The 14611-nt window shown below is 41.2% G+C and overlaps 1 protein-coding gene across 1 annotated transcript; it reads left to right on the top strand.

Annotated features, from left to right (window-relative positions):
• The first annotated feature begins 3787 nt into the window (after nucleotides 1-3787).
• Nucleotides 3788-14327, top strand: FBXO5 (F-box protein 5). Its single transcript, XM_069235058.1, has 5 exons — nucleotides 3788-3943; nucleotides 6470-7169; nucleotides 7647-7737; nucleotides 11638-11817; nucleotides 13482-14327. Exons 2-5 carry the CDS (start codon nucleotides 6499-6501, stop codon nucleotides 13734-13736), a joined length of 1197 nt encoding a protein of 398 aa, XP_069091159.1. The 5' UTR covers nucleotides 3788-3943; nucleotides 6470-6498; the 3' UTR covers nucleotides 13737-14327.
• The last annotated feature ends 284 nt before the right edge of the window (nucleotides 14328-14611 follow it).

Here is a 14611-nt window from a genome sequence, read left to right as displayed (position 1 = left end):
TCATGGTCTCTAAACCCAATTTACCTATGCAGGTCCAATCAATTCTTGATAGATCCATTCAGAACCACCAGCTTTGCTACCAGATCTGTCAGCACAAAAACCCACACAATTCTTATCAACCTGTATGTACTGATTTTCCAACAGGAAGGGTGTAGTCCTTGTGCGAACTTTCGTGCTCCCTAGTGAACCGGTCTCCCTTGTAATGGAAATACAGTGGTGCCTTGCCTCTTAATCACATACAGGCTCTTTAAGGACAACAGATCAGACTTTCTGAAATTTAAAGTTCTACTTCACAAATATTCAAAATATAAAGTGCAGTTAATCAATTAGTAGTTTAGTTAGTGTGTTAAGCCCAATATGCAGATAATCATAAACAAGTGTCCAGAGATAAAACTGACGGATTTGCCTTCTAAGAATAGTGAAAGGACTCCTCCCAACATCTCAAAATAGCATACTCTTATGGCATTGTCGAAAGAAAAAGGTTTCATAAGTTCACTACACTAGTACATGGTGCTCAGGCTCATAACCAATAGGATTCAAACAAAGGGAAACCTTTGCAACAGAAAACATTTGAGGATTTTCTCTCTTTTATTCTACACAGGATTTTTTGCTCACAGCGTCGGGTACATGGGGACACAGCTGTTACATAGTATGTTGTTCAGTCTAGGACAGAGACTCAGCCTTGAGCAAAGTACATTTTGTTTGGAACATTCAGTAAAGTTTTCTTCTTGCTCCATGGAGCCTAAAGTTATTTATTCTGACAGCTAATGTAACACCAAAGTTAATCACGGGGTGTGGCACAACATCAGGTTACAGTTGGATGATGGGCTAAATTAGCATGGTTCATTTAAAGCATGAATTCTTAGGTTGTTGATATTACATTCCTACAAATAGCATTCTTAATTGTTTAAATGGGCATCTCACAGTTGTTTCCCTTTGTTTATTGGACCCATGGGCCTTTTAGTTTTAGGATACTCATGGTCAGTGTATTTTTTTTTTGTATGATATGTTGTGTTATTTTATTGTAACATGGTTGCTGAGAATAAAAAGTGAGGAAGAGACTGTGTATCTGAAGCCTCTGGTCCTGTCAGAGAATCAGAAGTCTATGGGAAGGTAATTTTTCCATGCATGGTTTTAGGAGTATAATGGGAGGTTTTTGAGATAACATACAATCTGAGGATGCAAAACTGTAAAAATGTATATTTGCATGTGGGATAATGTTTATTTGGTACTTTGGGTGGGTACTAGAATCAGGCGAACAGTCTATCCACTGCTGGACTTAGACTACCACTTCAACAACAACAGCTGATCAACTAAGCTGTTCTAAGTGTAAATTTCTGGTTCAGTTAACCTATAGGTAAATAGTGAGAGCTTCAGGCTGTGCTTGGTGGAAGCATTAATGTCATGATCACAACAAATATATTAGGTATATAATTTAAGCACTGAAAGGAAGATACAACAAATACTTAGGTTGATGCTCTCTGATGTTCACCCCTAAAGTTTGTCTCACAGTATAAGTTACAGAATCAGAGTGGGACCCATTGTTGATGGCCTTTGGTCCAGCATTGCACAAGATGGAGAGTAGACACTGCTTCTGGGTGGGGGTGGGGATTCTTGAACCCCAGACGTCACATATAGTCGGTATGCAAATCCCACCACTGGTTGTTTGTACCTTTTCTCATCTACGTGAAGAGAGTGTTAGGAGCAATCATTAAAATATGTTTCTAATAACAGTGGCAACCTACGGATCTCCGCAGGAAGTGACAAGATTTGAATGAGTTTTAATAAAAAAATTTAAACAGGTATAGTTTGGGAAAGTTCATTTAAATAAGGAAAGGTGTAAGCTTTCGAAAAACAAATAACTGTCTCTGATGAGAGAATATGAATGTTTATGCATAAAGTGTTTGCACTCGGGATGTGGAGATCTCAGGATATGGTGACCAGCAGATGTGAGAAGAATATTCTCGGTTTAAAGTCAGCAAGCATCCCCTCTCTAGTATAAGGAACACATCCTATTATTATTCAACAAGGCATTAGTTTGCAACATGACAGTGTGTTCTAACTCTTGAGAACCCGTCATATTACTTCAGACTCTAGCAGCAGTTAAACTCCCCTCTTACTCAGGACAGCACAATGGTTCATGAGTGGCTATGTTCTTGAACTGTTATACTGGACAGACTGCTGGATGCAGTCAGCTTTTCCAACTAGTCCCTCTCCCATCCTGGCATGTTCTCCTACTTCCAGTGAAGACCTCACTATAAGTCATATAATACATAACAATAAACTGTTGTCTAGGTAGCAACAGGTGTCTGGGAAAGAACACAGCATCTGCAGTGGAAAAACACAACGTACAAAGCAAACAAATGAAATAGGCAGGCCTTTCAGCCTTAGACGTGTAAAATTTGACATTACTTAAGTTGCATAGCTTATAAATATGTTCAGTATGCAAATGACAAAATTACACGTCCCCACTTCTCAGACATGGAAGTATACTGGCTGCACTCCCGTGGCTGGAAGGTCATGGTTGATGGATCTGCTTTTAGGGGCAAGCTTAGGGTGACCAGGTGTCCTGGATTTGCTGGGACAGTCCTGTTTTTTCACCAGCTGTCCCGGGAGGATTCGGGAAATTTAGCTTATGTCCCGGTTTTTAGAGAGGATTGGCCTGAAAATGGCGGGAGGTGATTTTTTTTTTTTTTTGTTTTCCAACGAAGATAGCAGGTATTCTCCGAAAACAATTTAATTAATGGGTATTTTAATGGCTTTAAAAAATGCATTTTATTTATGTTCATAGTGCCTCTGCTGTAATTCTATGCTGATGAGCACTGTCATTCTGTGCGCTTGATTGAAGTAAAATTGTAATCCTATTTTTTGTGTGAAATGTCCCGGTTTTTGTCTTTAAAAAGCTAGTCACTCTAGGCAAGCTACACCCAAGTCTGCTCTAATTATTAATTTAATGACTTTACCACCTCGATATACTGGCGCAAATCTGCACACAGTCAGTTTACTTATGACTCAAAAATAGTTTTTCAGAGGGACAACCTACGCAAATGCATATAACTGACCCATACAGGTCAATGCCCCGATTTAGGCAAGAGGCTCTTGATTTTTATTGCAAAAATTATAGTTTGGCTTTCTCTTGCTTAAAACCTACTCCACTAGGAAGAAAATCCATGGTGTCTCGCACCCAGTACACATTTTCAGCGTAAGAGATCAGTTAGCCATAGTGTTCTAAATGTGGAAGTCCGGGGCTACGAGCCTTCTTCTGCAGAGATGTTCGGTGGCCATCTTGGAAGAGGTCTAGCTTGCTGCCAAGCATGTAATCTCATTGCATTATTAATAAAGCGAGCAAGGTTATCTCTATTTCGGTGCTGTTCATTATACTCTTGTAATCCTTTCACTACGCTTTACAGTCGCACGATATAATAAGTAATGTATTTATTGTAACTAACTATATGGTATTTATAAATGTGTATTTACAGTTATACTAGTATTGCAGAATGCTATACGAGCAGTGGTGGACAGTGAAGTCTCCTGCAATAACGGGCACGACTCGATGTTATGTTATGGTCGTCCTTCCTTGATGTCCCTAAACCGCCCTTCTCTGTACGTGCCCACTGTCCTGTGCGTCTGCCAAGGGTAGAGGAAAGGATTAGAAGGGGAGCACGGGAAATCCCGAGCGCTGGTTGGCTACCGCCACAGAATTGACTTCTGGAGCATTTCGATTGGTAGCTTCATGCCTTCCATCCCTCCCGCGTTCTTCTGATTGGCTGTGGGTACTTTTGGATACGAAATTCAAAGTGGTTTAAAGATTTCTCAGCTGGCGCTTTTTACTGCTTCAGTTCACAGTGCAGACTGCCCGCGTTCCGAATTCCCCAGAAAACACGCGGATCGGCTTGCCCGATCTCTGGAGAAATTTATGAGAGGCGCGCAGGGGGTGTCAGAGGTAGGTGGCTGGACTGCGTGCCGGTGATGTGTGAAGCTGACTGGTAGCAGTGTGAATGGACTGATCAGCCCCACCATGCCTTTGATATAATCAGCATCGGAGTAGGGATCGGACCATTGTGATACTGTTCTACACTGCCATAGGGGTGTGTGATATGTAAATACTTTCAGTAGCAAACTCTACTGTGCAAGATGGGATAGAATTCCGAGACGTACTTCATAAGTCACCACAAATGGGTAGTCACGGCATAGAGTATTTGTTCTCCTGTTTAAAGTGGAACCTAGCGCCTTTATTGTTGCTGTTTGTGCCCGGCGAGTCTGGTAAGCGCCGAAAATGAGTTGGGCAGCCCTTATGTATTTGAGAGCGAAGAGGCGGGTAGCGCCCAGCAGGGTCAGATTGGCCTGTTGGACAATCAAGCAGTACCCGATGGGCTGATCTGTCAGCTTACTGTGGGGGTCGTTTTTATTTTGGTTTCTGTGCTTATTTAGTGTCCTAGTCCTACTCTGGCGCCAAGAGTGTAGATGATTTCAAGAGCAATGACGAGTCAGTCAGGTGCCGCTTTCTATCCGAGTGAACGCGTTTGTGGAGAGTCGGCGGGATAACTTGTTCCTTTAACTGCTTGTGGCGCCGCGCCTAATCCAGGCCCCTACCTCCCTGCTGTAGACAACGTCCAGTGGCTACTAGTGGCGCTAAGAGCAGAATGCGATGTGGCAACTGAAGAATATATTATAATTGTGTTGTCTAGAAAGTTTCTTTTCACTTAAATGTGAGAGCGCGAGTAGGTCACATTTAGGCTCCAGTGCTATCTTTAGAGGTTGATGCCTGACTTCCCGGACGAGGGGGAAAGTCTTGCAAGACTATCTAGGTATATACGTCCGACTGTTTTCTCCCGCGTCCTTCTAGGAGCAGTGCGTGTCAGCTGTTATCAGCCGGCGTTAAAGCCAAAAGACAAAAGCTGATGGCGGCGTCTCGTGGCAGAGAGTTCCACCTGGGCCTGACTGATGAGGTTCGTTTAGTATATTGTCTGCATAGTGCTCTTCGTGAGGTATAGTACTCCCCCGGAGTCGCAGCACTTCCTGATGAGAAAACTAGAAGAAAGTGCCCCTAGACAGTGAATGCGACAATGTGTTTTTTATTTTATTCTATGAAACTATGAGTATGAAATGATGTCGACCACTGCAGAAAGAGTGAAAATAACAAAAAATATGCTTCGCGCCAAATGCCCCCTGGACCTAATGAACCCGTCCTTAGTCTTACTGGTCCTGTACGTGCATGCATTCCCTCTCTCATTAATAACGTATACTTTCCGCATTCTTTGGTGCTACTGTTGGACATCAGAGCAGAAAACAGTATATGTATGTGCACACATTAAATGCTTGGATCACCGAATTTTAGTATTCGCCGTTTCATTCAATTGAGTACTTTACTGCAGAAAACCGACCCATTTCGAGATGGTCACCTCCAGTCTTTGTTGTGTTTTTTTTTTTTTTTGGTTTGCTAGAAACATGGATAAGCTGAAACGGGCTCCTCTTCCAGTAACTTGTGTGAATGAACAGCAACCCCCCCCCCCCCCCCCCCCCCCCCCAAAAAAAAAAACACCATAACACGTAATCACTGCACCTAGCTTCTTTCAGCTCAAACTGCAAACAATGTATGCGTAATGGTTTTCGCTCCTAAAGCATGCCTACATGTTTCAGGACGTGGTAGTTGGAATGAGATGAGTGCATTTCCTCACCCCAAGAGTGCTCTGTGGCCGTTATGCTCCCACGGTAGACAGTCTCCTGTTGCTTCATGAGACGGAAGTACAGCTGGAGTCCAACTGTGAAACTATTGTCTCAGGGTCTGCCCCTTTTCAGTCTTCTATGCTTAAGAAGAGAGCTCAGAGCCCGATGTGGAGTTTGTGGTGTTTGAAGGGGGATAAAGCTTATATTTAGATCTGCAGGTGTGCAGACTCAGTGTCAAAAATGACTACCCCGCTTAGTGCCCCATATCGGGACCGGAATATAGAAGGCTTCTTTCTTCGTCACCATTAAAGTGCAACTGTGCATTTCCGATGACGTTTATTTTCTTTTGAGGGTGGTAATGAAAGCTTTGATGCTGCACTGAATGAAGTTTGTTCTACAAACCTTAGTAATCTCTGGATAGGCTGCTTTGTCCTTTCAGTATCGGCCTGGCTCTTGAGAGAGGGGTTCTGGGAGTTGCACCAGATAGTCTTTACATGCATTCGCTTCACTCTGCCTGACAATGTCATTTAATTTCTTCGTCAAAGTGTCCTTTACCCTGCCAGTAACTATGCAATCTCTCTTGTGCAGTCTGAATGCTTCCTGTAGTTCGAACTCGAATGCCAGCTACTCTAGCCAATCTTGCAATTCCGTGTTGGACCAGCTATGGGGTTTCAGCCTGTTTTCTACATTAAGAAAGCTGGGTTTTCTCTTTAGAGCACTAGTCACTGCTTTTGGCTGTATATTTTTTCCCTTGTATATACGATATCTGAAACAGCATTTGACATGTCTGTCTTCTTTTTAGGCTTCAATAAAAATTCCAGCTGTCTTAAGATGAAGTGCCATCTAAGTGAAACCACTACCAGGCTATCTCCAAAAAAGCAAGAACCACCAACAGACACAAAATTAGAAGATTTCTCCAGCCAAGACTACGAGGGAACGCCATGTGCTTGTCACCTAAAGGAACAGGGCACATACAGTGACTTGGATTGTGTGTCAGCAAGAACATTAGACAGTAAAGATGAGTACAAGCCAAAATATGACAAAGAAAATCAAAATGTTACTCCTCGACATGGAACTGATGTGTGTAGATCCCTGGATCTTAATTGTAGTGAATCCCAAGACGATAGTGGATATAATTCCATCCTGAACAGTGATTTAACAGAACCTGGAGATGGTGCACTTCTTGGAGATATTTCCTTAGCTGATGCACCGACTCCTTTACGTAGTCAGTCTCCACATCAACTCCTGAAACAAAATTTACCAATTGTCTGTTTTGAGGAAGTCGTGTGCTCAACTTTGAAAAAGGGTTCCAGGAGGAATGCAAAACTGGATTGGCATGTAGTGGACACTATGGTTTCCCAAAAAAATTTTGGACTAAAGAATGTGATTGGAAGAAAAATGGGCTTGGATCGAATGGATGTTCTGGGCGAACTTTTCCTAAGGGATTTCAGACACCTTGTGGCACAAATTTTAAGACATCTTAGTGAAATTGATTTAATAAAGTAAGTTTATTTTTGTCTGCAGCAAAATGTCATGTGTACTTTTCATGGTGGTTCTTAAGCCACAATACTTTTCTGGTTGATTTGGTCTTGTGATTGTGACCAATACATGATGTAGTGGAAGCAGTCTTCATTATTAGTCATCCCGCTTTTTAAATATTTTATATATATGTATATATATATATGTGTGTGTGTATACATATAGGTCACACTGGCTGATCTTCTTTTTTTTTTTTTTTTTTTTTTTTTAGAAGAATGCAGTCCCTATCCTTAAGCACTTATAATGCTCGTTCCATACTGCAGCTTGTCTGCTATGGATGAAGCTAAGTGTTGGTTATTCTTCAGCTGTAATCTGTAAATTGGGGGTGTGTGGGGAGGAGGTACTTGGGAATTTGGGTACACCAGCAAGTCTTAATTTCAATCAACATTTATTCAGAATTCTTGTATTAAGACTTGTCTTTTTTTTGTTCCTTTGAATAGTGTGGCAGGCGTAAGTAGAACCTGGAATACCATGTTAACAGCTGATAAGTGGGCGTTCCCATTATATTTGACCACGCTGGAAACAGTTATTGTAAGTATTCTGACCTTCCTTTGATATGGTCAAGTGTTGTCTTGTGTGTTTTTCTTCCTTGGCCTACACGTTGTCATAGACATTTAACACTAGTGCGCAGAATGCACAAAGCCCACCCTTATCTGAGGTTGTGTTAGGATTGGGCATAGTGGGGGGTTTATGAGTGACAGCAATGAATATTGATTGGCCACAGGCAAACGAGCGATGTGACCAACTTGAGGTTTTAGCCAGACATGTTGGGAGCTGGACATTGCTCCCTCACTACCCTCGATTGCCTCCTTGCTATCAGTTCTTGCCAATCCAGTTGCCTGTAACATGTTAGCTGGAGTGTTCAGTTCAAGTTTATGCGATATGTTGCTGAATAGGCAAATTAAACATTACAATCAACAGATAGGTACAAACTTTTTTTTAATGAAAGACAATACTATACGTCTAAAGCTGTAAGCACAAAATTCGATTCTGAATTGGATACATTTTGTTAAGAAAGAAAACTAAGCAAATTCACTATGTAAGATAATGAATAATAGACTTCAGCGTGCCTGCTCACTCTACATACTTTATGGTAGTGGTTCCCAACCTTTTGACTTCTGTGGACCCCCACTGAGTCATTACTAAAACCTAGGACCCCCACTGAGTTATTAAAAGCTGGGTATCTAGTCTGTTAATATAATTTCATTTTCTAAGCAGCCGTGGGCCCCCTCAGGGGCACCGGACCACAGGTTGGGAACTACTGCTTTATGGTATTTCATCTGTAGGAGGCTGGCCTGGCTTATAGTGGGTACCGATGGTACTTACACCTTGTGCCAGGTCCAGTTATCCCTTATTAGTAGAGTGTAGTAGTGTTCTAGCAGTTTAGGCTGATAGAGGTAGCTACAGCAGAGCAGCCAAGGCTGAACTAGGAGACATGTAAAGTTCATGCAATACACTTATATCAATAGGTACTATATCATAAGAAAGACAATACTCATAGTTACTTAAAAAATAAAGGTACTTCATTTTAGTGACAATGTGTCAAAAATATCTCGGAGGATATACTTCCTTAGGTGGTAAGTAACATACACAAAATATACACAACAAACCAAATCTGGTAAGTAAAACAGTCAGAAAGTAGTGCAAACACTGTAGAATACAATAGGATGCAAGAGGCCTAGGTGCAACACAAACCATGGATGACGGTGCAAAATGGCTGCCTCCGGATGAAAGAAGCTGAAAATTCTGCAAAAAGAAAAGTGATAGGAACTTCTTTCATGCAGAAGATGTCCCATGGAGTGCTGGAGGATGCAGAGTGGTTTCCTTGGCAAAATACTGCAAACAAGCCTTGCTAGCTGCAAGAGTCACAGTTCAAGAAAAAGGGTGCTGCCCAGGAAGGACCAGGATGTTGCCACTTGGGAGAGGAGACAAAGGGGGCCCTCAGCCATGTAGAGAGCCCACGCACAAGCAGGAAGCACCCGCAGAAGTCCTTGAACATGGGTTCAAGAAGTCTGAACACTGCGGTTGTCTCAACACTGCAAAAGAGGGTCCCACGATACCGGAGATCAGCTCAGGGAGCTGAGCATAGCAGGACAGGGTGCTCGGGACCTAGGCTTGGCCATGCATGCAGGAGTTTGTGGAAATGTGCACAGAATCCCTTGTAGCTGCAGTTCACACGGTACTCAGGATTAATGGAGAGGAGAGGGAAGGACTCCCCACCTCCGAATTTGGACAGTTGGACCACTGGACAGTCTGGTTTACTTGGGTCCACCACCTGTGTTCGAGGGGCCACGCTCGTCAGGATGAGATGGGTGACAGAGTACCGGTGACGCTGAAGTTTGGTGCCTGAAGAAATGCTGCAGCCCATAGATACATGTAAAATTGGGGGTAACATGCCAGGAAAGATGGTACTTTCTTACATCATCTATAGCCATCCTCCACATACTTTATAGTATTTTATCTATTGGCTAGACAAGAGGCCTCCATGATTAATTCCAGACTCCGATTGGTTTTAGTAGAATTCTTTGTACAGTCTTCCATCTTTTTAAGTGAAGCAAAATATGGAAACGCCAGAGTTCTACAATAGTACCGTGTTGGTTTCAAATAAAGTGCAAGATCCGATTGTCTAACTCCATACAGTTTGTTTTAGTGGTCATTTTAAGAGACTTTAAATCTATATAAACATAATTGGTAGATAAGTTCTATCTTTAACATCCCACCTCATCCAAATATCTATCGATTTCCCACCATCCAGCTCAAAAAGTTAAGAATGTTGCATAGCTATATATATATATATATATATATATTTTTTTTTTTTTTTTTTTTTTTTCTTGTGGTAAGGTAAGAACTCCTTTTATTCACACACATCCGCTTGAATGGTAATGTAGATACTTTTTTTTTTTTTTTCTGTCTTAAGGGGGGTTGCTGATGGTTTAACACAAGGCGGGTAGACCTTTATTGTTCACATTACGTTGGTAAAGGTTTTAGAACTTGTTTTAACTCATGCGTGGGAGTGGTCAGGACTGGGATACACATATGCTCCAGTCCCTAGTCCCATGCTTGGTCCTTCACACTTCATTCTCTAAGTATTTGTGAGCAGTTTGCTTTTGGCAGGGTACCAAGTAATTTGGCCCCAATTACCAGGCACCTTCTCCCGATGGCTGTAAGATGGCACCTACAGGGATGCCTCTCTCACACAGTCTGGCCCAGGCTTTGAACTGACTGTTCCCTATAATGGTAATGTGACGTGGATGAAAGGAATTATTGTGCCCCCACCAGCAACAGTTTGCATTTAGGTTATACTGGGGAAGCCTGCTGAGTGGCCAACCAGGAGTCTGTTTTTAAATGGCAAGGTTACTAGGCAGTGGTCTAGAAATATGCAATGTAATTTTTGAGCTTTTATGAATTTTGGAATGCAGATGGGATAATTTAATAATTACACAAGTGAGGATTAACCTATTAAATTGTGATCTCTTTAAGTCGAGAGGTCAGCTGACTGGCCCCAGTATACCTCAAGATGGTAAAGAATCCGCACCCAGGTAAATTAGTGTTATCCTGGTGTCTCATGAATATAATAGTGTGATCCTCACCCATAGGTACCACCAGTAGCAAGCTCCATCGGATCCTCACCCACAATTCCTAGTGTGAGTAGGTGGGCTCAACGTAGTTTGTAAGCGGATCTCTTTTACTACAGGATTACAATTGCAAGTTAAAATCCCCCTTCAGGATCTTAAATCAGATTTACCATCACTAGTCTTTGGTGAGAATAACAGTGAAATATTCAGTGGGAATGATGGCCCCTAACATAAGTGGGTCGACATGGTCCTGCCTGTAGGTGCCTCACAGGATCAGGCTTCCTCTCTTGAGAATCAAAAGTATTCATAGAATCCCTTGGGTATGTAGTTGATAATACCAACTTTGAATATTAGTTCACACAGACATCATGAAGCACACAAACATACAGGTCATAGTGGAGCTTTCCCTCTTTGTGTTCACTGAAAGTTATACTTCTGATAAGAGGTAGTTATGGCTCATGCTTAAGCGCACTTTGGTGGACACGTACAACAGTGCATGCAGACAATGTGAGTTACCCCTACAAGACGTGTGTGTGTGTGTATATATATAAATGTGTGTGTGTAAATAAAAGCAACATAAGTTTGCACATAGTGTCCAGCATGCACACAGGTGTATATCAGGTGGGGGCGACTGGGAGCAGATGGTGCTTGCAAAATCTTTTCATTAGTATTCCACCAAATTGATTGAAACATTTATGTCCGTGTACCAGTGTATTTCCTTTGCATTCATACATTAGTTTGCAGCATGCTTATGTCTTTCCCATGCAAGCTAGTTGATCAAATTATGTGTTGTTGTGCCCGTCCAGCTCATTTAATTAATATTGACCCTAATACTACTTTCTTTATCTAAAAACAGGCTAACACTGCAAAATTATCACCTGATGCTGCTACAAGGACTTATGCTCTGCGTCGTGCAGCATTGACATCGGTTCAAAAAGCTGCCAGTCCGAAATCCAAGTCCTCTAAAAAATCTACAAGGCAGTTGCAGACTAGCGAGGGAACTGTGCAATACAGTCGTCATGCTGAATTTACAGAGGTATATTGAACTTGCTTTAAATGTTTTTATCCTAACGAGAATTGAATTGCTACTCTATGACGTAGAAAATGGGATTGGGTGGAGATGTACAGTAGTTGTGTATCTGCCTTCAAACTGGCTTGCACCATCTATGTGCCTGCGTTTTTGCCCAGGTGTATCTAGTCCTAGGCTGTTAAAGGCACCAAAAAAAAATAAAAATACACTGGTGCAGTTTGAGCATAAGCCCTTATTAGCACAGATGAAGGAATCTGAATGGGAAGGTAGTAATTTTAAGCTAAAATGTACTAGCTGTATGCAACAGTGACTCAGTTGCATTTAGTTCTCTGAAATGCCTACACTGAAAAAATTGTAATCCAAATACGTTTTACGGGAATAAAGCGCCCCCTGCTGTACATTATAAGGAAATTGTAAGTCACCAAGGAGTTTCATAAATGTATAGAGGAACATGACTGAGCTCCTTTACAAAGTTTTGAACTCCAAGGTGACTTGCAATATCCTGATCATGCATTAGAGGGGGGTACCTCATCCCATATAATACATGGCTGCACCATCACATTTCCCACAGACCTCTTAAAACATTATGAAAGAGCCAGCCTGTTTGCAAACATGAATAAAAATAAAACCTACTGCAAAACTAAGCACACCAAAAACCTGCAATAGTTCTGAATGTAAAGGAACGTGCTGGAAGATTCTAGCTTATCAGAGGAGTGCAAAGAATAAACATTCTCTCTGCTTTTCATTGTAAACTATTAAAATAGAGCAGAAGGGTGAAGCAACGTCAATTACGTTTGTTTTAAACAGCTGCTTTAAATGTGCTCCGTGACTTCACCTTCCTTTTGCCTAAGCTGCTGGGTCTGGCAGTAGGCAATGACTTCACAGCGTTACTGTAATGGCCCTGTTCTGACATCTCTTCTTTATAATCAGCGACTTGGTACATCACAAGTCGCTGATTATAAAGAAATTAGTGGCTGTCATTTATACAGGGATTAGAGTCCCATGTGTTATAATGGTTTACACCCATCTTTCTAAACAACTTTTACTCTACCATCTGCTTTTTAACTCAACACCTCAAGGCTACAACTTCTGAGCATTTTCTTTGTTGTGAAATCTAAATCCTTAAGGAGCTGCAAGATGTTGATAGCGCTTGTATGTGCGAATATAGTATCTAGAAACGTAGTCTTTTTTTCGTCCTAAACATCATTTACTAAAATGATGCACTGGGTGTAGATTTAACACCAAAGTTATTTTTTGTATAAAATAATTAGGGCGCTGCCTGGCTATATTACGTAAAGATGACGATCTAGTACCATACCTGTGGCATCCAGATTGTGATCTCTGTTCTAGTATGTAGCATTTGATAAAATGCATTTGAAGTTAAATGTTGGTAATGCATCTTCCTAGTGGCACAGTTCAGGTTTGAAGTTACTTCAACAGCTAGAATTAACTGAATAGTGTAAACCAACTTGCTGAACTGACTGAAACACCAAAGCTTACTTGGTGCAACATTTTGTCCATATATGGGAGTTAGCAATGTAATCTTTAATTTTTGACATCCTACTTGGAACTATTAATGCAGCCAAAGCATAATTAATAACTAGATTTTTCATTCTCATTTGTAATTGCAACGATAGCTCTAATCTTAATATATATTTTTTTCTTTTCAGGCGGCAAAATCTCTAAAAAATGACGAGAGCCTTAGAGTTTGCGTGAGTTGTCTGTCCCCTGCAAAATATGATTCTTACACGCACAGGGCTACATGCAGCAGGGACAGTTGTGGCTTTGACTTTTGCACAAAATGCCACTGTAAGTATCACTTTTCAAAGGACTGTATGAGCAGCAGACCGCACACTTATGACATTGTCAGGCAAGGACCACTGCCAGGAAGCAAAAAAAGCAAACAGAATTTGCGAAGATTGTGACGAACCCCTATTGGAAACTACTGCTCTCTTTTTACTGGATCATTGGGTTAGTCTGTTCAACGAAGTTGTGATGTAACCGTTGTATTCAAAAACAAAAAACATTTTTTAATTCGTGTAATTTGCCATGCTTTTAATGTTGAGTTGCCAAGGAATTGGTGTTTAACCACAATTTTAAGGACCTGCTGCTCTTTGGTGAAAATCAAATCCGGTTTAAAGCAGTATGTGGCTGTTAGTGTTTATATAATTTAAAAAAAAAAAAGTATGCCGGTTGATTTTTAGATGGGCAGACGTTTACAACCTTTTTAACGTGCAACACAAAGCCGCCGCCCCTCAGGTTCCAGTTAAAAACTCCTGGACTGTTACGTCACATGCCAAAGAAAGGCAAACCTAGTGTATGATGTACTGACTAGCTTCCAGATTTTTCCTGGAGCAAATGAGCGCTTGTAAATATATTTTACAGATGCGTATGTATGTAGATAAATGTACTAATGCAATTCAGTTTTATGAATGAAATATGAACAGGTTTTCTTTGTTCTGATTTTTGCAACATGTTTTTTGCACCGTTTAAAATAAATTATTGTAAAACACTGACCTTTTCATGTTTCATTGAACCTATGTAGCCAATATTTGTATTTGGAAAATGTGTGTGTGATCATGCAGTCAACAATGTAAGTTAAAGCCAAGGAGGTCGATTTGGTGGGGCATCTGTTGCATGATTTGACTTCAAAAAGTATGATGGGTATCTAGGGATAATGTATCTGACATCCGTCTGACATTTCACCTGATAATTTAAGAATGGTAAACCAGTAGATTGGAAAGAGGGGGGGTGTGGGGTGGGGGGGGGGGGGGGTAAAGTAACCTGCAATTCCAAAGCA

This window comes from Pleurodeles waltl, chromosome 5 (genome assembly GCF_031143425.1).
Source record: "Pleurodeles waltl isolate 20211129_DDA chromosome 5, aPleWal1.hap1.20221129, whole genome shotgun sequence".
NCBI lineage: Eukaryota > Metazoa > Chordata > Amphibia > Caudata > Salamandridae > Pleurodeles > Pleurodeles waltl.
The sequence above is the reverse complement of the archived record's forward strand: the minus strand, read 5'-3'. Positions and strand labels throughout refer to the sequence as shown.